Here is a 27,490-nt window from a genome sequence, read left to right as displayed (position 1 = left end):
GGTTCAGTTTATTCGTAGCTATTTTATTCTTTTTGGTGTATAGTAATTGGGATTATTTTCTTAATCTCTCTTTCTGTTACTTTCATTATTAGTGTATACATGCAACAGATTTCTGTATATTAATTTTGTATTCTGTGATTTTATTGAATTCATTAAGCAGTTATAGTAGGTTTTTGGTGACGTCTTTAGGGTTTTCTATATATAGTATCATATCATCTGCAAATAGGGAAAGTTTTAAGTCTCGCTTACCAATATGGATGCCTTTTGTTTCTTGTCTGATTGCTGTGAATAGAACTTCTAGTACTATATTGAATAAAGGAGATGAGAGTGGACATCTCTTTCTTGTTCCTGATCTGAGAGGAAAAGCTGTCAGTGTTTCACCATTGAGTATGATGTTTGCTGTGAGTTTTTCATACATGGCCTTTATGATGTTAAGGTGTGTTCCTCTAACTACTTTGTTGAGAATTTTTATCATGAGGAAATGTACTTAATCAAATGCTTTTTTTGCATTTATTGGGATAATCGTATAGTTTTTATCCTTTCTCTTGCTGATGTGATATAGCACATTGATTGATTTGCAAACATTGAACCACATTTAAACATCCCTGGAATAAATCCCAATTGATTGTGGTGAATGATTTTTTTAAGGTATTGTTGGATTCAGTTTGCTATTATTTTATCAAGGATTTTTGCATCTGTGTTTATCAAAGATATTGGCCTGTAGTTTTCTCTCTTTTTTTGTAGTGTCTTTATCTGTTTTTGGTATCAGAGTAATGCTTGCCTTGTAGAATAAATTTGGAAACTTTCCTTCCTCTTCTATCTTTTGTAATACTTTGTAAAGAATAGGTATTAACTTTTCTTTAAATTTTTGGCAGAATTCACTTGTGAATACATCTGGTTCCAGACTTTTGTGTGTTGGGGTTTTTTTTTTTATTATTACTGAATCAATTTCATTGTTAGTAATTGGTTTGTCAAATTTTCTGTTTCTTTCTGCTTCAGTTTTGGAAGGTTACATGTTTCTAGGAATTTATCCATTTCTTCTAGCTTGTCCAATTTGTTGGCAAATAATTTTTCATAATATTCTCTTATAATCCTTTGTATTTCTGTGGTGTCAGTTGTTATTTCTCCCCTTCATTTCTGATTTTATTTAATTATGCGCTCTCTCTTCCTTTTTCTATGAATATGGCTAAAGATTTATCAATTTTCTTGATCTTTTCAAAGAATCAACCCCTGGTTCCAATGATTGCTTCCATTATTTTTTTAAGACTCTATTTTTTTTTTTTTAAAGATTTTATTTATTTATCTGACAGAGAGAGAGAGAGACAGGAGAGAGGGAACACAAGTAGGGGGAGTGGGAGAGGGAGAAGCAGGCTTCCCGCCGAGCAGGGAGCCTGATGCGGGGCTCGATCCCAGGACCCTGGGATCATGACCCGAGCCGAAGGCAGCCGCTTAACCGACTGAGCCACCCAGGCGCCCCAAGACTCTATTTTTTTAAGGTTTTATTTATTTATTTGAGAGCGAGAACAGAGCGAGAGAGAGAGAGCACATGAATGGGGGGAGGGGCAGAGGGAGAGGAAGAAGCAGGCTCCCCACTGAGCAGGGAGCCTGACATGGGGCTCAATCCCTGGACTCTGGGATCATGACCTCAGCCAAAGGCAGATGCTTAACCAACTGAGCCACCCAGGTGCCCTAAACTCTATTCTTTTTTTTTCACTTCTGCTCTACACTGTATCGTTTCCTTCCTTCTACTGACCTTGAGCTTTGTTCTTATTTTTCCAGATCCTTTAGGTGTACGGTTACATTGTTTATTTGAGATTTTCCTTGCTTCTTGAAGTAGGCCTGTATTGTTATAAACTTCCCTCTTAGACCAGCTTTTGCTGCATCCCACCCTTACATTTTCATTTTCATTTTCATTTTCTCAGTGTATTTTTTTATTTCCTCTGATTTCTTGGTTGACCCATTCAGTGTTTAGTAGCATGTTATTTGGCCTCCATATATTTGTATTCTCTCCAGATTTTTTCTTGTGATTGATTTCTAGTTTCATATCCTGTGGTCAGAAAAGATGCATGATATTTTAATCTTTTTTAATTTATTGAGACTGTTTTGTGGCCTAACATGTAATCTATTCTGGAGAATGTTCCATATGCACTTGAAAAGAATGTGTATTCTACTGTTTTTGGGTGGAATGTTCTGAATATATCTGTTAGGTCCATCTGGTCCAATGTGTCATTCAAAGTCACTGTTTCCCTATTGATTTTCTGTCTGGATGATCTATCTATTAATGTAAGGGGGTATTATAGTCCTCCAGTATTGTATCACTGTCAATTTCTTCCTTTGTGTCTGTTGATAGTTGTTGCCTCATGTATTTAGGTGCTCCCACATTGGGTGCAAAAATATTTACAGTTGTTATATTATCTTGTTGCTTTGTTCCCTTTATCATTATGTAGTTTCCTTTTTTGTCACTTGTTACAGCCTGTTTTAATACCTATTTTGTTCAATATAAGTATTGCTACCCCAGCTTTCTTTTCACTTTCATTTGCATGGTGAATGTGTTTCCATTCCTCCATGTTCAATCTGCATGTGTCTCTAGGTCTGAAGTGAGTCTCTGGTAGGCAGCATATGGATGGGTCTTGCTTTTTTATCCATTCAGTCACCCTATGTCTTTTGATTGGAGCAGTTAGTCTGTTTACATTCAAAGTAGTTATTGATAAATATGTACTTATTGCCATTTTATTACTTGTGATATTGTTTTTATAGTTCTTCTCTGTTCCTTTCTTTATATATATATTTGAGATAGAGAGTGAGAGAGAACACGAGCACAAGTGGGGGGGGGGCAGAGGAAGAGGGAGTAACAGGCTCTCTACTGAGCAGAAAGTCTGATGCAGGGCTCCATCCCAGGACCCTGAGATCATGACCTGAGCCAAAGGCAGATGCTTAACAAACTGAGCCACTCAGGCACCCCTTCTCTGTTCCTTTCTTGTCTTGCTCTCTTCTCTTGTGGTTTGGTGGCTTTCTTTAGTGATGTGCTTAGATTCTTTTCTCTTTATTTTTTGCATATCTTTTACAGATGTTTGATTTGTGGTTACTATTAGGTTCATACATAACATGTACATGGCAATCTATATTAAGTTGATGTTTGCTTAAGTTTGAAGCCATTTTAAAAGCACTAAATTTTTACTCCTTCCCTCATGTTTTAGCTATATGATATCATACTTTACATCCTTTGATTTTATAAAACCTTTCCCTGATTTTTTATTGATAATATTGATTTTACTACTTTTGTGCTTTAATCTCCATACTGGTTTTACAACTGATTAATCAACTACTTTTATTATGTTGGTATTTACCTGTGAAATTTTTCCTTTCACAATTTTCTTTCCTGGTAATGGCCTTTTCTTTCCATTCAGAGAATTCCCTTTAATGTTTCTTGTAAGGCTAGTTTAGTTATGGTGAACACCTTTAAGTTTTGTTTGGAAAACTACCTCTCCTTCTATTCTGAATGATATCCTTGCTGGGTAAAGTATTCTTGGTTGCACATTTTTTCTTTTCAGCACTTTGAATATATCATGCCACTGTCTTCTGACCTATAAAGTTTCTGCTGAACAATCAGCTTATAGCCTTATGGGGTTCCCCTTGTGTGTAACTCTTTTCTTTTCTGTTTCATTTAAAGTTCTCTCTTTATCACTACTTTTTGACATTTTAATTATTATGTGTCTTGATGTGCACCTCCTTTGGTTGATTTTGTTGGGGACTTTCTGTGCCTCCTGGATCTGGATATCTGGATATCTGTTTCCTTCCCCAGATGAAGGAAGTTTTCAGCTTATTTCTTCAAATAAATTTTCTGCTCCCTTTTCTCTCTCTTCTCCTTTTGGGATCCCTATAATATGAATGTTATTATACTAGATGATGTCACTGAGTTCTCTTAATCTACTGTCAGTTTTAATTTTTTTTTTTCTTTTTGCTGTCCAGCTTGGTTGCTTTCCATTATTCTGTCTTCTAGGTAGATGATAAATTCTCCTGCCTCTAATCTGCTGTTGATTTCCTCTAGTGTATTTTTATTTCAGTTATTGAGTTTTTCATTTCTGATTGGTTCTTTTTTATATTTTCTATCTCTTTGTTGAAGATCTCACTGAGACCCTCCACTCTTTTCTCAAGTCCAGTAAATATTTTTATAGCCATTACATTGAATTGTTTATCAGGCTTATTGCTTATCTCCTTTCATTTAGCTATTTTGCTGTGGTTTTGTCCTGTTCTTTCACTTGGGACATATTCCTCTGGTTCTTCATTTTGTCTCTCTGTGTTCGTTTCTATGCATTAGGAAAGTTAGTTACATCTCCTGATCTTGAAGGTAGTGGCTTTATGAAGAAGAGGTCCTGTTGTGCCTTGTAGCACAATGTCCCCTGTTCACCAGAACCAGATATTTCAGGGGTGTCTCCTGTGTGGGTTGTGTGTGCCCTACTGTTGTGGCTGGGTGGGCAGCATTTGCCTTCAGTCCATTTGGCCACAATGGCCCATTTTGCCTGTTGTGGGTGCACTGGGCAGGGTTTGGTCTCTGTGCTGTTAAGGGGCTAGTCTGGAGCTACTCTGGGCTGATAGTTGGGGGGTATCAACAGTCAGACTAGATGTCTGCCCTCTGCTTGTTTGCTGGTATTGTGGTCACACCAAACTCCAGGGCACTCTCCCTGTGTTATCCCTGGAGAGGCTTTTGTTGGTAGGTGGGGCCTGCATTCAAACCAAATGCCTATTCTAGTCCATGTGTTGGGGCTGCAGTGACCCCAAACTACAGGGCTCTCTAAACCTGAGAGGTTTTTGTCCGTGGGCGGGGCCAGCAGATCAGATGCTTACCCCCAGTTCATCTGCTGGGGCTGCAGAGGTACTGATCAACAGGGTACTCTCTCTTTCCTGCCAGTTATAAGGTTTGGCTGCTGGGGCTGCAGTTGAACTGGTGTGTGGTTTATCTTCCCCTCTCCTCAGGCAGGAGTCATTTTGGAGTGGTGCTGGTCCTTGCCAGGGCTGCTTGCAGGATAAAATGTGCCAGGAGCTGCTTTGGACAGATGTGTGCCTAGTGGGGTAGGTTGGTTGGGGTAGATCCACAGGAGAACACAGAGGCAGGGTGTGTGGTGTTAGCAAGGTAGGTGGAGAGTGTTCTCACTGGTTCCTGCAGGTGTCCTGGTATCTGGGCTGGGGATAGGGTGGAGGTGGGGATGGCACCCACCAGCTCTTTTGTTCTTGAAGAAGTCTCCTAAAGATCCCTGCCCCTCCAGCACACATTCTGAGATTAGTAAATAAATCTCCTTTCTGTATACCCAGGTGCTTTTCAAACTTCTTTATCTCAGCAGGGTTGTTTGTTATACTGTCTCTTTAAGGGCTCAGTTTCGTATTGCCCTCTGGCTCTCCCAGAGCTAAGCCTGCTGATTTTTTTAAATTTTTTTTTTTGAGAGAGAGAGCAGGGGAGGGGCAGAGGCAGAGGGAGAGGGTGAACTTAAGCAGGTTCCATGCTGAGCATGGAGCCCAATGTGGGACTCAGTCTTTCAACCCTGAGATCATGACCTGAGCTGAAATCAAGAGGTGGACTCTTAACAGATGAGCCTGCTTATCTCAAAAGCCAGGTGCCTCAAAAGCCTGCTGATTTTTAAAGTACCCAGAGTTAAGCCCCACTGCATTTCAAAGCCAAATACTTTGGGGACTTGTCTTCCAAGTGCAGGTTCCTGTGTGGGGGGTGTTTGGTGGGAGTCTGCTCCTCTCCCTTCTCAGTGCTTGTGATGTCCCTTCCATTTATGGTTAGTTTCACCAGGAGCTTGATACCTGACCATGTTTCCACCATTCCTACCCTTTTCAGTGTGGCCTCTTCTCTTCAATTAACTGGAAAGTCTGTTGTGCCAGTCTTTGGGTGGTTTTCTTAGTTTGTTGCGCTGATATGGCTGTTGTCTTGGGTGTATCTGTGGAATGAAGTGGGCTTAGGATCCTCCTACTCTGCCATCTTCCCAGACTCTAAATCAGGAACATGTTATTGACATTGCATCTAAAAGGTGTTTAGACAAGATATGGAAATATAACTCTACTTTGAAGTGTATAATGTTTCCTTTTAAAAATGAAACCTGTATTTATTTGTGTTACACAGTAAGAATTTACTCTTTGTGGAATAATGAATTAAATTGCATCTTTTTGACTAGTGATGAGGTCACTAGCTACATATAACTTAAATGAAGGATGTTTCTTGCTCTGTTATATATTGGTCATGTTGTTGATTGCTGAGTTAGTACATAGTTGCAAATATATATTTAATACTGGAGTGTCAGTTTCTCAAACAGCACATGAAATTTGCCATAAAAATTCATGTACAGGGGTATACTATCTTATTTTCCAGTTTGGCTATATCCTGTGTCTATGGGGAACATGATTATGAGAATATTATGTTCTCATTACATATACTAATACCTGGAGAAGTAATTATTTTTTAATGAAGTTAAGGTCTTTTTATGGTTGCTAATTAATTGTCTCAACTATTTTAAAACATAGAATTTGTTGTTTTAAAATACATTTTAAATACACAAAGTATAGTATACTTAGCTGCTAAGTATAGAGAATTTTTATGTTTAAGATGGGCTTGTGTCCCAGAAAAGGAGCTATTATAGCATAAATGATACAAGGAGAATATGGTATTCCCACATAGTTTTAATAGGACATTAGATTCTTAACATATCTTTAATGTGACCATAAGACCAAAGGGCCATAAGTCAGTCAAATCAAACAGTATTCTAGCTTATTATTCAACAAACTTTTATTAAATACCTACTAGATTACATTATGCTACTAAACAAAAAGATAACAAAATAAATAAGGCATAGTTTCTGTTTTCAAAAAGCTCAATATAGGACAGAAAGAACTTAGGGATCAGCATTTGCAATTTTGGTCCTCCCCACCTTAGATATATGACTTGGGGCAAGTCACTTAATTACCTTTCGAAAAAAAATTTTTCTGAGGGTCAGCTTCCTTATCTTTAAGAGGGGGATGACAATACCACTCCTGTAGGGTTGTAAACTTTAGAAGTAACATTTTATCTAGCACAGTGTCTAACTCATGGTAAGTGAATATTTACTGGTAGCTGTTACTATTATTGCCTACCTCACCAGGAGTTCTCAATAAACATTCCTGTTTTTTTTTTTTTTTCATTTTTGCTTACAACCCATCATCTACTATACTATACTACGCTATACTATAAAATTATAGTCACTATGATATATCATCTAAGATGCAGGAAGTGACCTTTGTTATCCCTACTGAAACCAACAAGTAGGTGAATGAAGGCTCATAAAATTCATCTTGACTTCTGAAAACAGATTTCAATGAGCTTACTTGAGTCAGAGCTTTCAAGGCTGAGACCTGTTTTCTGAAAACAAATTGAGCATATACGTGAAAGCCATTCATAAAGATCAAACTTTGAGTATCTGAATACTAACTGATCATAAGTTTTTGAACTACAGCTCCAAAGGTTATGTTAGTTTTTTATTAGAAAAATTTTCATATATACGTAAAAGTAGAAAGAATAATATTATCCACTCCTACATACTACCAATTAGCCAGTTCTAATAGTTATCAACTAAAATGGGTTTTAACAGAAACATTTCAGTCAAAAATCTTATTTCCAACTCTAATTTGTTATTATTTAATCCCATATCATGCATGGATGTAATTAGAATACTACTTTAACATTTGCACCATAAGTTTCTTTTACTATTAATTCAGATTAATAGTCAAAGATTTGTTTTCTGTAAATATCATAAAATTATTTTTAGGACACATTTTTAAATCACAACATCAAAAGAAAAATGCATGGCTTTGTTACTTAAAAAGGGAGGGGGTAAAGAGTTAAATATGCTGGGTAGAATATATTTTGTTCTTTGTTTTTAAGGTTTGGCTTGAGCAACAAGTTTGATACTGAATTTCCCTCAGTTCTAACAGGGAAGGTAAGTGAGAGTTTGCTTTGAACTTTTCAATTCTAAAAGCATTGTTTTATAGCTTATTCAGTATTATGACAAATGCTTTGGCTCCCCGGTAATGATGGTAACAAGAAGCCAGGGTACTTGGAAGCTGTGTCATTAATGACTGAAAGCTGTCACCATGACTACCAGCCTATGACCAGTTATCTTGCTCATTGTACATTAATGCCAGCCATTATTTGCTTATCTGTTCAGTTTTTCCAGTTTTGCCCTTTATTCTCAGCACTAGTAGCTATAATTGTTTTCATTTAGGTCCGTAATCCCAATGTCTTTAGAGTTAACAAAGTTATCATTGTTTAACTTTGTATCACTCTATTATTTTTAAAGTGTCCTGCAGTATGATTTGTTATACATCAAAAGAATCAAATGTTTGGTCAGACATTTTTCTACCTTTTAGATAGTTTGAGTTTCTAAAATTGGACTCGCTGCAATAAATTAGTACCTTTCTATTCCCTGGGTCCTCTACATTCAGTAGTATCTTCATGCTTGAGGTTCAGTATTCAAAGACTTCTTAGGATTTGAAACTATGTTTGGAAAATCCTCTTACAATAGGAATGCTAACTTCTAGGCCCAAAGAAAAAGGCTTTGACTAAGGCAAAAAGTTACTTACACATGTTTGTCACTTGAGGAAATATAGAAGAAAGAGAAAAGCCATTATATTAAAACATACTCAAAAATTTCCAAATCGTTAATAGCTGAATGCTAGATAGGTGAAATGATGATTTGGGGTTAAAAGAAATGAACTTTTTTTATTTTGAAGCCTGTAATTTAGTATTATTCCGTTCAATTTTAGTACTAGAACAATGCTACTTGTCAGTATTTATTTGGTCATATTTGAAAATCATTCCATTCCCTAAAGGGCTTTTATGTAATTTACTGTTAAATTTCCTCATAATGTTACTGAGAAAAGCAAAGTACAAATCCGTGTCTACAATATGTGTAATAAAGGGGGAAAAATAAGCACATTAATAATTGTATAAAGAAATTCTAGAAGGCGGGGCGCCTGGGTGGCTCAGTCGGTTAAACGGCTGCCTTCGGCTCAGGTCATGATCCCAGGGTCCTGGGATCGAGCCCCACATCAGGCTCCCTGTTCAGCGGAGAGCCTGCTTCTCCCTCTCCCTCTGCCTGCCTCTCTGCCTACTTGTGCTCTCTATCTCTCTGTCAAATAAATAAATAAAATTAAAAAAAAAAAAAAGAAATTCTAGAAGGCTACACATGGAACTAAATAAAAGTGGTTACCTTGATGGGAGAAGAGGAGAGAGATGGATGGAGGCAAGGGTAAGGATGAGATCATTTTTGGTATTTTGGTATTTAGTATTATTTTGATTTTTGAACCATGTCACTATGTTACCTATTCAAACCTTAATTTACTTTAATTTGTGCTCTTGTTCTAAACTCTCTGAGAATGGGATAAAATGCATCTAATATTGGCTCCTTTTTGTCATGATACATTTTCTAGCTGCTTGCTTTTCACTTTTGGCCTAATCGCAATCTTTTCCCCAGCTTTATTCAGAGGGAGGGAGAGAAAGACAGCAGAGTTATTTCTTTTCACAAGGGTTATCACTTAAAATTATAAGAAATTCTATTTGATTTAACCCTGAAAGGTATTTTATACTTTATTTGCTTCCTTTACCCCCTGAAAACTGGAAGCTAGCTAGAGACAGTATAGAGTAGTTAAACTTCGAAATCCGATCTGGGTTGGAATACAAGGTCTATCACTTGGCTTTGTGGCCTTGAGCAAGCCACTTCTTTGAGCCTCAGTTCTTATGTGAATAGTACCTCACTTCTTGTTATAAGGATTAAATGAAAGAGCATGTATAAAATTTCGAGTATATTGTCAGGTACTTATTAGCTTCCCAGTGTAAGTTTTTTTTTTTTTTTTTTTTTTCCTGCCAGTGTATCCTAGTTTCATCCTGATTATTTAATTCTCCAGTTTTTTTCTGACTAGCTTTCAATTTTTAACTGCTTTTGCTACTTTTACATTCTTTACTGAGAAACAGTTTATTCACTGGTCCCATCAATAATCTATCCTTTTAACTGTTGACCTTTTCTGTCTCTCCTGATGTATAATGTCAAGTCATTCCATATAATAAGCAAGTGGAAATAGTCCCTGGCTAAGTTAACAGAAAATATGTGTCCATTTACCTTTTTAGGATACAAAGAGCCCTTTGGTTTGATGTTTTGGCCTCACTCTCTAGAATGTTCTACCTTCTTATCCTGATCATTTAGAATAATTTGCCAATTGAAGCAGCAGTTCAAACTTAGATTGGTTTTATATGAATTAATCATAAATGTTTTCTCCAAAAGAAAAAAATAGCTGTGGAAAAATCCCTTGAATAATAATGTGTTTGTGGAAAGATGACAAATTCAATATTAAATTAAAGGGAATGTGAATTAAAACATCTCCAATGGAAAACTTGTTCTTTGTGTTTCCCTGGTGTTGCTGCATGTGTTGTCTGGGCAGTTACATTCAGTTTTATTACTGGTTTGTTTTTTAAAAGTTTGAATTACAAGTCCAAGGAATTCTAGAAAATGAATAATCAAAAAAAAAAAAAATGTCAGAGAACAGTTTCCAGGCACAAATGTATCCATCTTTGAAATTGGCCAGTTTTATATGCTCAAGGAATATTTAGAATATTTCTTCATACTTCTTCATTTCTTTCCAAGCCTTCTAAAACTAAAAACTCCACCATTGAAAAAGATAGTACAGTTTTTTTTTAAACTAGAGTAAGAATGTTAAGCTGCTTTTGGTATGCATTTACAAAACATATATGATCTGAATATGAGCTGTTCTTAAAGATATCCTTTCTTTTCAGGTGACCATTTCTATAGCACATATCAATGATTGGGTGTTTATTCTAGTGTGCATTATTTAAAGAAATGAGGCATAAATGATACTGTGATTTTTTTTCTTAGTTTAGTTTTTAGTGATGAGAACAACACTAACAGGAATTCCGAAAGTCTGATTTTTAAAAGTCACATGGTGATAACATGAGTTTTATTCATTTTTCTCTTTAATGAGACAATTTTTGTCCAGTAGGCACTATTGTATTTGTATAGGTTATTATGAATTATCAAAATGCTTCTCTGATAACTGGGGGAATAGGCAAGAAGAATTACATTAGCCAGGAAGAAAAAAAAAACTAAAAGGAAGGTCTGAATTCCAAACTTAGCAGCCTTTGTGTAAAATATTTTAAAATGAATAAATGTAATCTCTAAAATAGAAAAATAAATCTACCTTTTACAAAATCAGTCTTCTGGCATGAATGGGATTCTAAATAGCTTTTATGCCTAAACTAAACAAAATTGCATAGAGTTAATTCTGAAAACATAAAAAGCCATTTTGACAAGCTTCATGGTTCAGTACTAATTTTGTGCCTATGTGTTAATGCTTCTAATACAAATAAAAAGCTAACCTTTTATATTAAGTGCAGAAGAGATTGTTTCCCCCATTTCACTAAAGATAAGTCTTCCTCTCATGATAGGATATATCAAGCAGGTGCATACACACAGATTCTGGTGACCAGAAAATGAAAGAACCACTGAACTTTAGAAAAGAAATGAAAGCTTCTGGCCCTCAGCTTGAAACAATTAAATGGTGTTATGGGGAGATTAGTGTGCAGTGTTGGGGGAAACCTAAGCCATAAAATCGACCATTACTATTGTGATCCAATATGACAAGTGATTGATAGGGTTGTGTTCCCCATGATTGAAGGAGGAAAAACAGTCTTGCTGGGTTTTGCTTATATTTTCTTCTGTTTGCAGAGTCTCTTGCATCCTGTTATAAAATATTATGACCCTTTCCCCCACCTTTATGATGTGGCTTTCTTTTTTCTTTACAAGAAAGTCAAAAGGAATTAAATGTTTCTTTACAACCTGCCCTTCAGCTAGAAAGTAAAAGGCTTCCATCTAACTTTCATTACTAAAGATACTCAGTTATATGGAAGTAAATGAGTAAAACTCTGACTCCACACAGTTAACTAAACATTTTTTCACAATGTTTAAATCGGGAGTTAACGAATTCTCATTTCCTATGTCTTTATCATCTGTTTTATGACTTTTACTGTCATTCAAATACAGATTTTTTTTTCCAAAGACAATCCTGGCCCCCTTTTAAAGGCAAAACACAGATTTTATTTTATTGTTTGAAATTCTAGTAGTTTTCCTTCCAATATATTTATCTTATGACTTCAAAAAATCTGAATTCTCATTTTTAGTAACATTAGTATTGTAGTTTTTAGTTTGCCCATGGTAAGAGAGTACTAATTGACAGGATTATGTGTTAAAGATGGAAAGTATTGGCAGGAAAGAAGGAAAATTGTTACATTTTTTTTAAAGTTTTGGTTAATTTATTTCCAGAAGGATGTAATAAAAGAAAAATTTTTAACAAATTTTATATATCTTGGCATATATTTTATTCACAATATTTTAAACAAACAGCAAGTTTTACATTTTTGGACTGATTAGTTTCTGGCTTCCAACTAAATATTCTAAGTAAAAATTTTACTTTTTAAATAAAAATTTAAATTCTAATTATAAGCACTTAAATTTGTAAGTGCACAGATTTAATAATTTTATGATTTACATTTACCAGATTTTAAAAATGTGTTAGTGTTTCTAGATACACAATTTAAAGAGAATTGGTAGTAATGTTATATTACAAATTAGAGCTAAATATATTTTCCTTATTTTAATTTCTATTTCCTTGCTCAGTGATTGACTAGGGAAAAGAAGTTGAGTATCACTGTCTCAGAGGTAAATCTTAAGATAGCAACTTGGCATCTGGTTTTTTTTTTTAAAGATTTTATTTATTTATTTGACAGAGAGAGACACAGTGAAAGAGGGAACACAAGCAGAGGGAGTGGGAGAGGGAGAAGCAGGCTTCCCGCGGAGCAGGGAGCCCAATGCGGGGCTCGATCCCAGGACCCTGGGATCATGACCTGAGCCAAAGGCAGACGCTTAACGACTGAGCCACTCAGGTGCCCCTGGCATCTGGGTTTTTAAAAGGACATCTCTTTTTTTCCTCTAAAGAATTGAAGAACTGAAGAGCATTGAATTTGCTTTAAAAATGTAGCTGATTGACCATCACAGGCCACGCCCACCTGTGCACCTCTCTGGACACCTTCCACTGTCTCCAGGTGCCATCACGCGCCTGCCCAGCCAGATGCCCACAGGTGCCTTTGCACACTGCACTCAATTGCGCACCCCTAGCAGCCCTCCTGGGCCATGCCCAAACACACACCCTCAGCCACCATCACACACCATGCCCAGCCTTGTGCCCTTGGTCAACCCAGCCTGAAGCCCCCAGTTGCCATAGTGCTTCGGGGGATCCAACATAGGACTAGTGACCTAGCACAAATTTTGCTAACACTACCCCTCTGCTCCCAAGTCCCCCAGTGGGGAACCCACCCCCCCAGAGTTTGCCTGCTGGGTCCCACAGAGAGCAGGCATGGCCACAACAGGCAGAGAGTCAGTGCAGATGACTGCACTAAAAGGAAAATTGAATCAGATGAAATAGCAGGGCATAAAAACACACATAGGATACTCTACTGAAGGGCTAGGTTCTGGTGAACAGGGGACACTGCACTCCAGGGCTCTCCAGGACCTCTTCTTCATAAAAATCACTACTTTTAAGAACAGAAGAAACAACTGACTTTCTTTACATACGGAAAGAGACACAGAGAGGCAGACAAAATGAGGAGACAGAGAAATTTATCCCAAATGAAAGAAGAGGACAAGGCCATAACCAGAGACCTAAGTCAAACAGATGTAAGTAACATGCCTGATAGAGAGTATAAGCAGTGGTCATAAGGATACTCACTGGACTTAAGAAAAAAGTGGAAGACATGAGCGAGACCCTTAACACAGAGAAAGGAATAACATAGCAGAGATAAAGGGCGCAATATAAATGAAATGAGAAACATGCAGGGTTCCTGGGTGGCTCAGTTGGTTGAGCATCTGCCTTTGGCTCAGGTCATGATCTCAGGGTCCTGGGATCGAGCCCGCATTGGGTTCTCTGCTCAGCAGGGAGCCTACTCCCTCTCCCTCTGCCTGTAGCTATGCCTACTTGTGATCTCTCCCTCTCTCTGTGTCTGTCAAATAAATAAAATCTTTAAATAATAATAATAAAAAAGAAATGAGAAACATGCTTGATGGAATGAACAGAGGTTGGAAGAAGCAGAGAAATGAATTAGTGACCTAGAAGACAAAGTAATGGAAAGTAATCAAGCTGAACAAGGGGGAGAAAAGAATTATGCAAAATGAGAATATACTGAGGGAGCTCAGTGACTCCATCAAATGTAATAGCATTCATATTATAGGAATCCCAGAAAAAAAAGAGAGAGAGAAAGGGGGGGCAGAAAATTTATTTGAAGAAATAAGAGCTGAAAATTCCCCCAATCTTGGGAAAGAAAGAGATATCTAGATCCAGGAGGCACAGAGAACCCCCAACAGAATTAACAAAAGCAGACCAACACACAGACATATTGTAATTAAATTTGCAAAATATAGTGATAAAAAATTTTAAAAGCAGCAAGACAAAAGAAGTCATTAAATTACAAGGGAAATCCCATAAGGCTAGCAGGAGATTTTTCAACAGAAACTTTGCAAGCCAGAAAGGAGTAGCATGATATATTCAAAGTGCTGAATGGGAAGAATTTGCAGCCAAGAATACTCTACCCAGCTAGGCTATCATTCAGAATACAAGGAGAGATAGAGTTTTCCAGACAAGCAAAAACTAAAGGAGTTCATGACCATTAAACCAGCTCTGCAAGAAATATTAAAAGGGACTCTTTGAGTAGAAAAACCAAAAGTGACAGTATAGGAGTAGGAAACACAAAAGCAGTAAAAATGAATTTTTCTGCAAAAAAGTCAAGGAACTCACAAAAAAAGTATATAGAATACAATAACGTATACCTAAAAGGTGTGGGGGACAGGAGAAAAGAATGCGTTCAAACTTAAATGACCATCAAAAATATAGACTGCTATATGCAGAAGGGGTTATATGCAAACCTAATGGTAACCACATATCAAAAGCCACTAATAGATATGCAAAGAATAAAGAGAAAGAAATCCAAATATATCATTAAAGAAAATAAGCAAAACATGAAAAAAGACAAGAAAGGATCAGAGAAGAGCTTCAGAAACAACCACAAAACAAGTAATAAAATGGCAATAAATATGTATCTATCAGTAATTACTTTGAATGTAAATGAGCTAAATGCTGCAATCAAAAGACACAGGGTGACAGAATGGATAAAAAAAAAAAAAGAGCCATCTATTTGCTGCCTGCAAGAGGCCCATTTTAGACCTAAGGACACCTACAGATTGAAAGTGAGAGGATTGAGAAACATTTAACATGCAAATGGATGTCAAAAGAAAGCCAGAATAGCAACATTTATATCAGACAAAATAGACTTTAAAACAAAGACTGTAACAAGAAGCAAAGAAGGACAATATATAATAGTAAAGGGGATAATCCAACATGAAGATATAACAATTGTAAATATGTATGCACCCAACATAGGAGCACCCAAATACATAAAACAGTTAATAACAAACATAAAGGAACTACTCCATAATAATATAGTAATAGTAAGGGACTTTAACACTACACTTACATCAAGTGGACAGATCATCTAAACAGAACATCAACAAGGAAACAATGGCTTTGAATGACACACTGGAACAGAAGGATTTAACAGATATATTCAGAACATTCCCTCCTAGAACAGGAGAATACACATTCTTTTCAAATGCACATTCATGATTAAAAACCCTTAACAAAATAAGTTTAGAGGGAACATACCTCAACATAATAAAGGCCACCTATGAAAAGCCCACAGCTAACATCATCCTTAATGGGGAAAAACTGAGAACAAGACAAGGATGTCTACTCTCACCACTTGTATTCAACATAGTACTGTAAGTCCTAGCCACAGCAGTCAGACAACAAAAAGAAATAAAAGGCATCCAAATCAGCAAGGAAGAAGTAGAAGTTTCACTATTTGCAGATGACATGATACTATATATAGAAAATCCTAAAGGCTCCACCAAAAAATTGCTAGAACTGATAAATCTAGTAAAGTCACAGGATACAAAATCAACATACAGAAATCTGCTGCATTTCTATACACTAATGAAGTGACAAGAAATTAAGAAAACAGTCCCATTTACAATTACATCCAAAATAAGACACCTAAGAATAAATCTAACCAAAGAGGTGAAAGACCTGTACTCTGAAAACTATAAATCACTGATGAAAGAAATTCAAGACAACACAAAGAAATGGAAAGACATTCCATGCTCACGGATTGGAAAAACCAATATTGTTAAAATGTCTATGTTACCCAAAGCAGTCTACAGATTTATTGCAATCTACAGAAGCATTTTTCACATAACTAGAACCAACAATCCTAAAATTTGTCTGGAACCACAAAAGACCCCAAATAACCAAAGCAATCTTGAAAAAAAAAAAAAAAAAAAAGCAAAGCTGAAGGCATCACAATTCCAGACTTCAAGTTATATTTCAAAGCCATAGTTACCAAAACAGTATGGTACTAGTATAAAAACGATGTGGAGACAAAAGAACACTCATGTACTGTGGGGAATGCAAACTGGTGCAACCACTATGGAAAACAGTATGGAAGTTCCTCAAAAAAGTTAAAAATAGAACTGCTCTATCATCCAGCAATTGCACTGCTGGGTATTTACCAAAGAATACAAAAACACTATTTCAAGGGGATTTATGCCCCTCAATGTTTATAGCAGCATTATTTACAATAGCCAAGGTATGGAAGCCATGTAAGTGTCCATGGATTGATGAATGGATAAAGAAAATGTGATATGTGATACAGATATAGATATATCCACACAATGGAATATTATTCAGCCATAAAAAGGATGGAATATTGCCATTTGCAACAACATGGAGGGAGCTAGAGAGTATATATATTGCTAAGTGAAATAAGTCAGTCAGAGAAAGACACCATATGATTTCACTCATATGTGGAATTTTAGATACAAAACAAGCAAAGGGGAAAAAATAAGACAAAGCAAGAAACAGACTGTTAATTATAGAGAACAATCTGATGGTTAAGGGGAGGATGGGTGAAATAGTGATGGGGATTAAGGAGTGCACTTGTCTCTATGAGCACAGGGTGAAGTATGGAACTGTTGAAATACTCTGTTGTACACCTGAAACTAAGATATCACTGTATGTTAACATACTGGAATTAAAATTAAAAATTAAAAAACAAAATGTAGCTATTTAGCCTTTTGTTTATAACAGAATGTATAGCAAGGCCATGGATTATTAATGGTTACCTGATCAAATGCCTTGCCTTCAGGTGAGATCAGGCAAAAGAGAGCTTTGCTTTTCTTTCTCCAAAGCTCATCAAGAGATAGGATTCACTGGCTTCCTTTTTCAAAGCATTCTTGTTATTAATGAGGTTCTTTTTAAGATATGATTTCCATTTTCTGTGAGATATATAAGGCAAAGATTATTATTCTCATTTTATACATGGGAAACTGAAACTCAGAAAAATTAAATGAATTTGCCTATGATTTTTCATAGCTAGTAAGTTACTAGAATCAAAATCTTCATTTATTGTCTAATATGCTTAGCCTGTTAGCATTTTCTGTTTTTCAGTTATAAGGTGTGGTTCTCTGAATTTATTTTCATATTTACCCCAGGAAGTTAGTCATTTAATTGGAATTCTTTTTACTCAGTGATTGTCTTTAGGTCATATTGCCAACAATTTAGTTGGAGAATAGATTAGTTTACATACCCATGTAAAAACAGTTTTGAGCTTGCAATTTTACAACTATTTGTTGGTTAACATATTGGGAAGAAAATCAAATTTATGGGTTAAGCAATTAACTTTATTAGGTGGCATGAACAATTCTAATAAAGCTAGTATAAGTAATGTTTTATTCATGATGGGGCTGAATTCTTTGGTCATGTATCTTTATAACATCTGCTAATAGATATACGTTTTGTAGTGTTGATTCTAAGATATGTAATAAATTGAAATCCTCTAGTACAGTTTTTACTTGGAAGAGTTGTAAAGCTCCATATTTTATGTGCCAAACATGTTAATGGGGTTTTTATTTTATAGCAGCTTATTTTTTCTAATATTTTCATAATTTTTGTTTTCACAGCCAGATGCTGGAATTTTTTTCCCATAGATTTTGCAGTCTGACAGCTTTCTAAATGAAAAGGAATAATTTTAGTGATCCAGAAATGTGATTTCACCGAAAGCAAATGATTTTTAGTATGCCTTTGAATTGTATAACCTTCAAGCAGAGTTTTCGGTATAAATCTAATTGTGCCTGTCATGCTCTTGCCTTTGAACTGACTTTGTCGTTGTTTACAGAGAGGCACAAGCAGCCACTTCCAGGAATGGAAGTAGTAATTAAAATATTAAATTTGTATATTTAAGGACCTTTCAAATTTCAAAATTTACAGCAGTTTTTTGAGTCCATTTTATGCTGAATATTAAGACCCTTTTTTAAAAATGTAATTACTCCTCACTGTCTTATTAGTGTAGCTTTTCCCTACAAACAATGGCAAGTGTTAAAATTGTTACACCGCAAATTTGCCAGGGAGAAAAGTGTCAAGAGTTGCCTATTTAAAAGTAATCCAGGAATATTGCCAAAGTCTAATTTTAATTCCATTTCCTCTGATAGTATTTAGGTTTTTATTGTTACACTATGCTTCTAGTCTTACTAGTCAGAATGATTGGAGACTATAATATTGCCTGAATAATGAGAATATTTGGTAGAAAAACTGCTTGACGGGTATTCTTTACCACCAATTTTGTTGTCCTTTTAATGCTGGTAATTTCAGAAGATTATTTTTGAACATCAGAATAAGTTCTGTAAACATGAAATTATATTGTTTTGCTTTCTAATGTCATCCAAGAGTATGTAATACATAAAAGGAGGAAATCTATTTAGACGTGTAAATCCTTGAAGTATTTGTAAAAGACAAACATTTTCTTTAGGTTTAGAGATAAATAGTGGAAAGCTGCCCACAAACTGTTAAATAAAGATTGCGCCCTTGTTATAGGTGGCCCCAGAAGAATTTAAGACCAGCATTGGCCGTGTGAATGCATGTTTGAAAAAGGCTCTCCCAGTCAATGTGAAATGGCTGCTATGTGGTTGTCTCTGCTGCTGTTGCACCCTGGGTTGCAGCCTGTGGCCTGTTATTTGTCTCAACAAAAGAGTGAGTAACCATTTTATTGTATAACCATAGAGCTAACTAACATTTATTGAATACTTATATGTACCAAGTATGTTACATGATTTTTAAAAATTCTCTTCAGTGTTAGCCTCATTCTGGAGACAAGCTTGGGGACAGAGAGATAAAGTGATTTGTCCAGCCTTTATTAACACTTTGTCACTTAATATGAGTTCCCATAATTTTATTTTATTTTTTTACTATTATTTTTTTATTAGTTTCAGGGAAAGAATTTAGTGATCCATCAGTTGCATATAACACCCAGTGTTCATTTCATCAAGTGCCCTCCTTCATGCCCATCACCCGTTTATCCCTTCCCCCTACCCACCCTCCCTCCAGCAACCCTCAGTTTGTTTCCTAGAGTTCAGCGTCTCTTATGGTTTGCCTCACTTTCAATTTTCATCTTATTTAATTTTTCCTTCTCTTCATCTATGTTCATTTGTTTTGTTTCTTAAGTTCGACATATGAGTGAAATCATACAGTATTTGTCTTTCTGTGACTGACTTATTTCGCTTAGCATGATATCCTCTAGTTCCATCCACATCATTGCAAATGGCAAGATTTCATTCTTTTTGATGACTGAGTAATATTCCATTGTATATATATACCACATCTTCTTTATCCATACATCTGTTGATAGACATCTGGGCTCTTTCAATATTTTGGCTATTGTGGACATTGCTGCTATAAACATCCGGTGCAGGTGCCCCTTCGAATCACTATGTTTGTATCCTTTGGAAAGATATCTAGTAGTGCACATGCTGGGTTATAGGGTAGCTCTATTTTTAACTTCTTGAGGAACCTCCATACTGTTTTCCATAGTGGCTATACCAGCTTGCATTCCCACTAACAGTGTAAGAGGGTTCCCCTTTCTCCACATCCTTGTCAACATCTGTTGTTTCCTGAGTTGTTAATTTTAGCCATTCTGACCGGTGTGAGGTGGTATCTCATTGTCGTTTTGATTTGTATTTCCCTGATACTGAGTGATGTTGAACATCTTTTCATGTGCCTGTTGGCCATTTGTATGTTCATGTCTTCTGCGCATTTCTTGACTGGGTTATTTGGTTTTTGGTGGTTGAGTTTGATAAGTTCTTTATAGATTTTGGGTACTAGCCCTTTATCTGATAAGACATTTGCAAATATCTTCTCCCATTCTGTAGGTTGTCTTTTAGTTTTGTTGACTGTTTCCTTTGCTGTGCGAAGCTTTTTATTTTGATGAGGTCCTAAAAGTTCATTTTTGCTTTGGTTTCCCTTCCTTTGGAGGCGTGTCTGGCAAGAAGTTGCTGCGGCCAAGGTCAAAGAGATTTCTGCCTGTGTTTTTCTCTAGGATTTTGATGGATTCCACTCTCACATTTAGGTCTTTCATCCATTTTGAGTTTATTTTTATGTAAGGTGTAAGAAAGCGGTCTAGTTTCATTCTTCTGCATGTGGCTGTCCAATTTTTCCCAACACCATTTGTTGAAGAGACTGTCTTTTTTCCATTGGATATTCTTTTTTTTTTTTTTTAACATTTTGTATCTATATGTTTTTCAAAAATCTGTCCATGAAGAAGGAGCCGGGTGTTAGTTTCCTTATAGGGGGAATTTTCTCATGGAGATACTATAAGGCCAAGTCGGTCCACTTCATTTATTGTTCTTTAACAAATTCTGTGGTGCCACCGTTGTCCTGTTCAGGTTCAGGAAGCTCATTCAGTGGTATTGCAACATCCTCATATGGCAGCTTGTCTTCTTGCCAAGCATCATCAGTCAAGTCCAAGATCCTTCCATCTCTCTGTACCTCACTGTCCATTCTCCTGCAGCTTTGATTTTGTCAGACCCGTGCCGGACCCAGCGCTCCATCTGCTTTCCTCCATTGGGTATTCTTTCTTGCTTTGTCAAAGATTAGTTGACGATGGTGTTGAGGGTCCATTTCTGGGTTCTCTATCCTGTTCCATTGATCTGTGTGTCTGTTTTTGTGCTAGTACCATACTGTCTTGATGATTACCGCTTTGTAATAGAGCTTGAGGTCCGGAATTGTGATGTCGCCAGCTTTACTTTTCTTTTTCAATATTCCTCTGGCTATTCAGGGTCTTTTCTGGTTCCATACAAAGTTTAGGATTATTTGTTCCAGCTCCATGAAAAAGGCTGATGGTGTTTTGATAGGGGGTTGCTTTGAATGTGCAGATTGCTCTGGTTAGCATAGACATTTTAACAATATTTGTTCTTCCAATCCATGAGCATGGAAAGTTTTTCCATTTCTTGTGTCTCCCTCAGTTTCTTTCATAAGTGTTCTATAATTTTCAGAGTACAGATCTTTTACCTCTTTGGTTAGGAATACCTATTCCTAGGTATCTTATGGTTTTTGGTGCAATTGTAAATGGGATCAATTCCTTGATTTCTCTTTCTTCTGCCTCATTGTTAGTATATAGAAATGCAATTGACTTCTGTGCATTGATTTTATATTCTGCAACTTTTCTGAATTCCTGTATGAGTTCTAGCAATTTTTGAGTGGAGTCTTTGGGTTTTCTACATAGAGGATCATGTTGTCTGCTAAGAGTGAGAGTTTGACTTCTTTGCTGATTTGGATGCCTTTTATTCTTTTATTTCTTTTTGTTGTCTGATTGCTGAGGCTAGGACTTCTAGTACTATGTTGAACAACAGTGGTGAGAGTGGACATCCCTGTCATGTTCCTGGCCTTAGGGAAAAAGCTCTCAGTTTTTCCCCATTGAGGATGATATTCGCTGTGGGTCCTTCTATATAGCTTTGATGATCTTGAGGTATGTTCCTTCTACCCCTACACTGCTAAGAGTTTTTATCAAGAAAGGATGCTGTATTTTGTCAAATGCTTTTTCTGCATCTGTTGAGAGGATCATATGGTTCTTGTCCTTTCTTTTATTAATGTGGTGTATCACATTGGTTGATTTGCAGATGTTGAACCACCCTGGCAGCCCAGGAATAAATCCCACTTAGTTGTGGTGAATAATCCTTTTAATGTGCTATTGGATCCTATTAGCTAGTATCTTGGTGAGAATTTTTGCATCCATATTCATCAGGGATATTGGTCTGTAATTCTCCTTTTAGGTGGGGTCTTTGGTTTTCAGTTCCCATCATTTTAAATAAGTGAAATATAAATGGAGTACTGGAGTAAATATAAATGTAACTAGGCTACTTAATTCTTTTCTCAAAACCCAAACCTGTAATTTAAAGTATTTCTAAGCAGGGCGCCTGGATGGTTCAGTTGGTTAGGCATATGCCTTTGGCTCAGGTGATGGTCCCAGGGTCCTGGAATTGAGCCCCATGTTGGGCTCCCTGCTTATTGGGGAGTCTGCTTTTGCCTCTGCCCCTCCCTTCTGCTCATGCCCTCTCTCTGGCTCTCTGTCTCAAATAAATGAATATAATCTTTAAAAAAATAAAGTATTTCTAAGCTACAACTATATGGAAGAGTTTCTTCTGCTCTGGAGAAAAGCAAAAGTGAGAGTAACCTACATAGTTGGGAGGAAATCCTTAGTTTTGAACATGTTGAAATAACATTATTATAACAAGACATTACTAGTTACATCATGGATTTAAGACTACTATCTTAATCTCATCTTTAAAACTTTTAGTCTTTGGAATGTTTTTATTTCCCAGTGGAAAGATTGAAGCCACCCTGTACCACACTGATGGTTTCATTTAAACTTTTAAATAATAATTAGCCTACTAAACTGTCTTTCAGAATCATAGCACCTTGTGCAGCTATAATAAATGGTACAGTTGTTTGATAAAGGCCAAAAATATTCCCAAGAAATAGTCATTCATTTTCCGTCTCCATCTTTCTCCTGCCTTTCTTAATGTGTACTTCAAAAGGAAAATAATGAAACACTGCCATCTGTATGACTTTTTGAATGAAAAAGTTAAACATTTTTTTGATTCCCTTGGTAACTACCAGTAGGTCAAAGCTTAATTTTAAGTAAAGCTTAGTTTATTATTTATCAAAGCATGTACAATATTTTCAGATGGTTTTCTGTAAGTTAAAAAAATTGACAGCATAAATTTCTCTAGTTGTCATTTTTAACAATTACAAATCAATAACTCCTATCCATTCCCATTGTTTTTAAAGACTCAGTGTGAATTAATTATGATTTAGATTTTCAATCACACAAATACAGCCAATTTTAATTACTTAAGAACAGAATTTTAGGTTTTAATATTATCTGGGATCTATCGTTTTTACTGATGACCTGTTTACTCTTTGTCTATTTGTCAATACTTTCACCACATGGCCAGAAATAGAAGCAGTTTTTTCTATCATGTGACTTTACTATGCAAACTTCTAATAGAATATGATATTAATACTGATGCTGTGATTTCACCCTCACCCCCATTACTTTGGTTAATTAATTATTCACATTGAAGTTGAGGTATCAGGGCACCTGGGTGGCTCAGTCAGTTAAGCATCTGCCTTTGGCTCAGGTCATGATCTCAGGGTCCTGGGATTAAGCCCCACATCGGGCTTTCAGCTCAGCAGTGAGTCTGCTTCTCCCTCTCCCTCTGCGATCTCTCTTGCTTTCGCTTTCTCTCAAATAAATGAATAAAATCTTTAAATAAATAAATAATTTTTTTAAAAAAATGAAGTTGAGGTATTAGTCAGTATACAGATCTTCCTGCACTTATGATGGGATTACATCCAGATAAATCCATTGTAAATTGAAAATATCATGAGCTGGGGGGCGCCTGGGTGGCTCAGTCAGTTAAGCGTCTGCCTTTGGCTCAGGTCATGATCCCAGGACCCTGGGATCAAGCCCTACGTGGGGCTCTCTGCTCAGCAGGGAGTCTGTTTCTCCCCCTCTCTCTGTCCCTCTCGTGCACGCACGCATGCATGTGCTCTCTCTCTCAAATAAAATCTTTAAAAAATAAAAGAGGGTGCCTGGGTGGCTCAGTTGGTTGAGCGACTGCCTTCGGCTCAGGTCATGATCCTGGAGTCCCAGGATCGAGTCCCGCATCAGGCTCCCTGCTCAGCGGGGAGTCTGCTTCTCCCTCTGACCCTCCCCGCTCTTGTGCTCTCTTTCATTCTCTCTCTCAAATAAATAAAATCTTTAAAAAAAAGAAAAGAAAAGAAAAAGAAGTATCACAAATTGAAAATGCATTTAATACATGTAACCTACCAAACATGATAGATTAACCTAGACTACCTTAAATGTGTTCACAGCACTTACATTAGCCTATAGTTGGACAAAATCATCTAACACAAAGTATATTTTATAATAAAGGTTGAACAGCTCATGTAATTTATTGGATACTATACTGAAAGTGAAAAACAGAATGGTTGCATGGGTACAGAATGGTTGTAAGTGTATCAGTTGTTTACCCTCATGATGGCATAGATGACTGGGAGCTGTGGTTTGTTGCCACTGTCCAGCATCACAAGAGAGTGTTATAGTGCATATTACTAGCCCAGGAAAAGATCATAATCCAAAATTGGAAGTACGGTTTCTACTGACTGCATATAGCTTTCATACCTTCAAGAAGTTGAAAAAATCGTAAGTAGAACCATTAATGGTCAGGGACCATCTGTAGTCTTAGATCACTAATCTCTCAAATTAAAAATGTTTATTTAGGGGTGCCTGGGGGGCTCAGTCGGTTAGGCGTCTGTCTTTGGCTTGGGTCGTGATCTCAGGGTCCTGGGATCAAGCCCCACATCGGGCTCCCTGCTCAATGGGGAGCCTGCTTCTCCCTCTCCCTCTGCCTGCCACTCCCCCTGCTTGTGCTCTCTTTCTCTTTGTCAAATAAATAAATAAAATCTTTAAAAAAATAATAAAATAAAAAGGCTTTTTTAATACAAATTTTCAAATTGTCATCCTCTGGGCCAAATCTAGACCATTCTGTTTTTTAAACATTTGAATGAATTACCAACATTTAAAAATTGGAATATTTAAAATAAAATTTGAGATAGCCAGCCTCTCTTAAAATCTAAACATCTGGCAATATTGGACCCACATGCCTGTATTTCAGCAATTGGCCCTAGCTGAGTGGTGGCTTCTGCCTTTAAATAGGACGTGAGGTCTCTGGTTCACCCCAGAACCACCCAGCATTTACATTATCTGCCTTGCTCTGTACACTTTTTATGGCCCTTGATTTTGTACATGCTATGCTATTAACACACTAGACAAAACACTAAGCACATGTTGGTAACCTTGTGTAAGATACTGCCCTTTCTGGAGCTTCAGTTTTCCTCACTGATAGAATTGGGACAATACTACTTACTTTTTTTAAGATTTTATTTATTTATTTGACAGAGAAAGCCAGAGAGCACAAGTAGGGGGAATGGCAGAGGGAGAGGGAGAGGCAGGCTCCCAGCTGAGCAGGGAGCCCAATGAGGGGCTCGATCCCAGGCCCCTGGGATCATGGCACCTAACCAACTGAGCCACCCAGGTGCCCCAGTACTACTTACTTTTAAGGTGGTGTGATGATAAGGAAATTTAAGGTGCCTCACTGCTTTTTTGTCCACATGGAGAAATTTTTAAAAATAAAATACAATAATTTAAGAACTTTTATGCCTTCACTACTGCTTCCTAATCTGTAAACTAAGTTGTGTACACTCTAATAGTTTAATTGGAAAGATGATTAGCATTCATGTAGTCCAAATCCCTTATTTTACAGGTGTGGAAACAAATCCAGAGAGATAAAGTGAGTTTCCCAGTGTCACATAGTAAATGACACATCCAGAAAAATATTTTTTTTTCTGTTTTGTTTGATTTCTGTCTCTTGTAACACTGTATTCTCTTGACTATATCATGTTTCCTAGGTTGTATTTCCTATTGCTGGGACAAGAAACATTAAGATAACTGGTATGATAAACAGCCCAATGAGTTTTAATTCTCTAGCAGACAGATATCTCTTAAAGGATGAAGTAGTAAATACTTCAGGCTTTGTGGGCCAGAAGTCTCTGTTGCAACTACCCAGCTCTCTGGTTTTAGTATGAAAGGAGCCACAAGCAATATGCAAACGAGTGAGCATTGCTGTGTTCCAGTAAAATTTTATTTACAAAAACAGGCAGCAGGCCAGATTTTGCCTGTGAGCTATTGTTTGCCATCCTGCTCTAGCCAACTCTAATGGGGTATCTAGCTTTATGAAAGTCATATATGTGTTACCCACAAAATAAAATGGAAATAATGTGGTTACACTGCCCTATGTCACAAGGTTGCTATGTAAACTGATTGTAAAATGTTTCCAAGAAAAGAACTTCTTTGTAAACTGTCTGCCTTATGAACATTTTTTTTAGCCAGTATACTTCATGAATATATTTTATAGCAAATTAGGTAAAAGAAAAGAAATACAAATTAGGGTGCCCTGAGCTCCTCCTAGTCACTCTCGGCTCTAATAGGATTCTATGGCTACATGATATATGAAATGAAGGTTTTCATTTACCCATTCTTACATTTACCACTGAAACAACTGTGATATTATAAGTCAACCTTCAGGCCTATTCATGCCACCATTTTTAAGTAAGTTTTACCCTTTTTTGCTGTAATATTTGCTAAATTGAGAGGGATGTTCAGAGGAAAGGGACTGTTCTCTCAGTCTTGCAACATGAATATGATGTTGTTTTCCTTCCCTTATGATTTCTAGTTTCATACTTTGTAGGACTTAACTCTTTTTAAATTTATTGAGACTTGCTTAGTGGCATAACATGTGGCCTATCCTGGAGACTTCTCCATGTACACTTCAGAAGAATTTGTATTATATTGTTGTGGGACAGAGTGTTCCATATATATGTTAGGTATAGTTGGTTGACAGTGTTGTCCAAGCCCTATATTTCTTTACTGATCTTCTTTGTAGTTGTTCTACTCATTATTGAATGTGGGGTATTGAAGTCTATTATTGTAGAACTATCTATTTCTCTCTTCAGTTTGGTCCGTTTTGCTTCACACATTTTATAGGTGTGTGTTTAGTTATGTTTGTGCTTATGATTGTAATTTCTTATTGATTGGTTTATGTTTTTATCAAATATGCTGGTATGGAATTAATGTTTGTTTGCCCCCAAAATTTATATGTTGAAACTCTCCCCACTAATTGAATGATATTTGGCAGTGGATGATATTTTGATCTTTGAGAGGTAATTAGGTGTAGATGGAGTCGTGAGGGTGGGGTCCTCATGGTGGAATTAGTGCCTTTATAGGAAAAGACCAGAGCTTGCTCTTTCACTACCATGTGAGGTCACAGCAGTAAGGCAGCTATCTGCAAGCCAGGGGCCAAGGAAGCCAAGGAAGAAGGCTCTCACCTGAACTCCA

General features: G+C 36.6%; 1 protein-coding gene and 1 pseudogene across 1 annotated transcript in view; one reads left to right on the top strand and one right to left on the bottom strand.

Moving 5' to 3' along the window:
- CHIC1 (cysteine rich hydrophobic domain 1) overlaps positions 1-27,490 on the top strand; it is a 63,513-nt gene that overhangs the window by 9,833 nt on the left and 26,190 nt on the right. The window contains exons 2-3 of the mRNA XM_078064741.1: positions 7,913-7,967; positions 19,072-19,227. Of these exons, the coding sequence (XP_077920867.1) occupies positions 7,913-7,967; positions 19,072-19,227 (211 nt within the window). The remainder of the gene's footprint in view (positions 1-7,912; positions 7,968-19,071; positions 19,228-27,490) is intronic.
- LOC118520834 (anaphase-promoting complex subunit 13 pseudogene) lies at positions 20,761-21,080 on the bottom strand (annotated as a pseudogene).

This window comes from Halichoerus grypus, chromosome X, assembly GCF_964656455.1.
Source record: "Halichoerus grypus chromosome X, mHalGry1.hap1.1, whole genome shotgun sequence".
Lineage (NCBI taxonomy): Eukaryota > Metazoa > Chordata > Mammalia > Carnivora > Phocidae > Halichoerus > Halichoerus grypus.
Note: the sequence above shows the minus strand (reverse complement) of the source record. Positions and strands in the feature narration are given on the sequence as shown.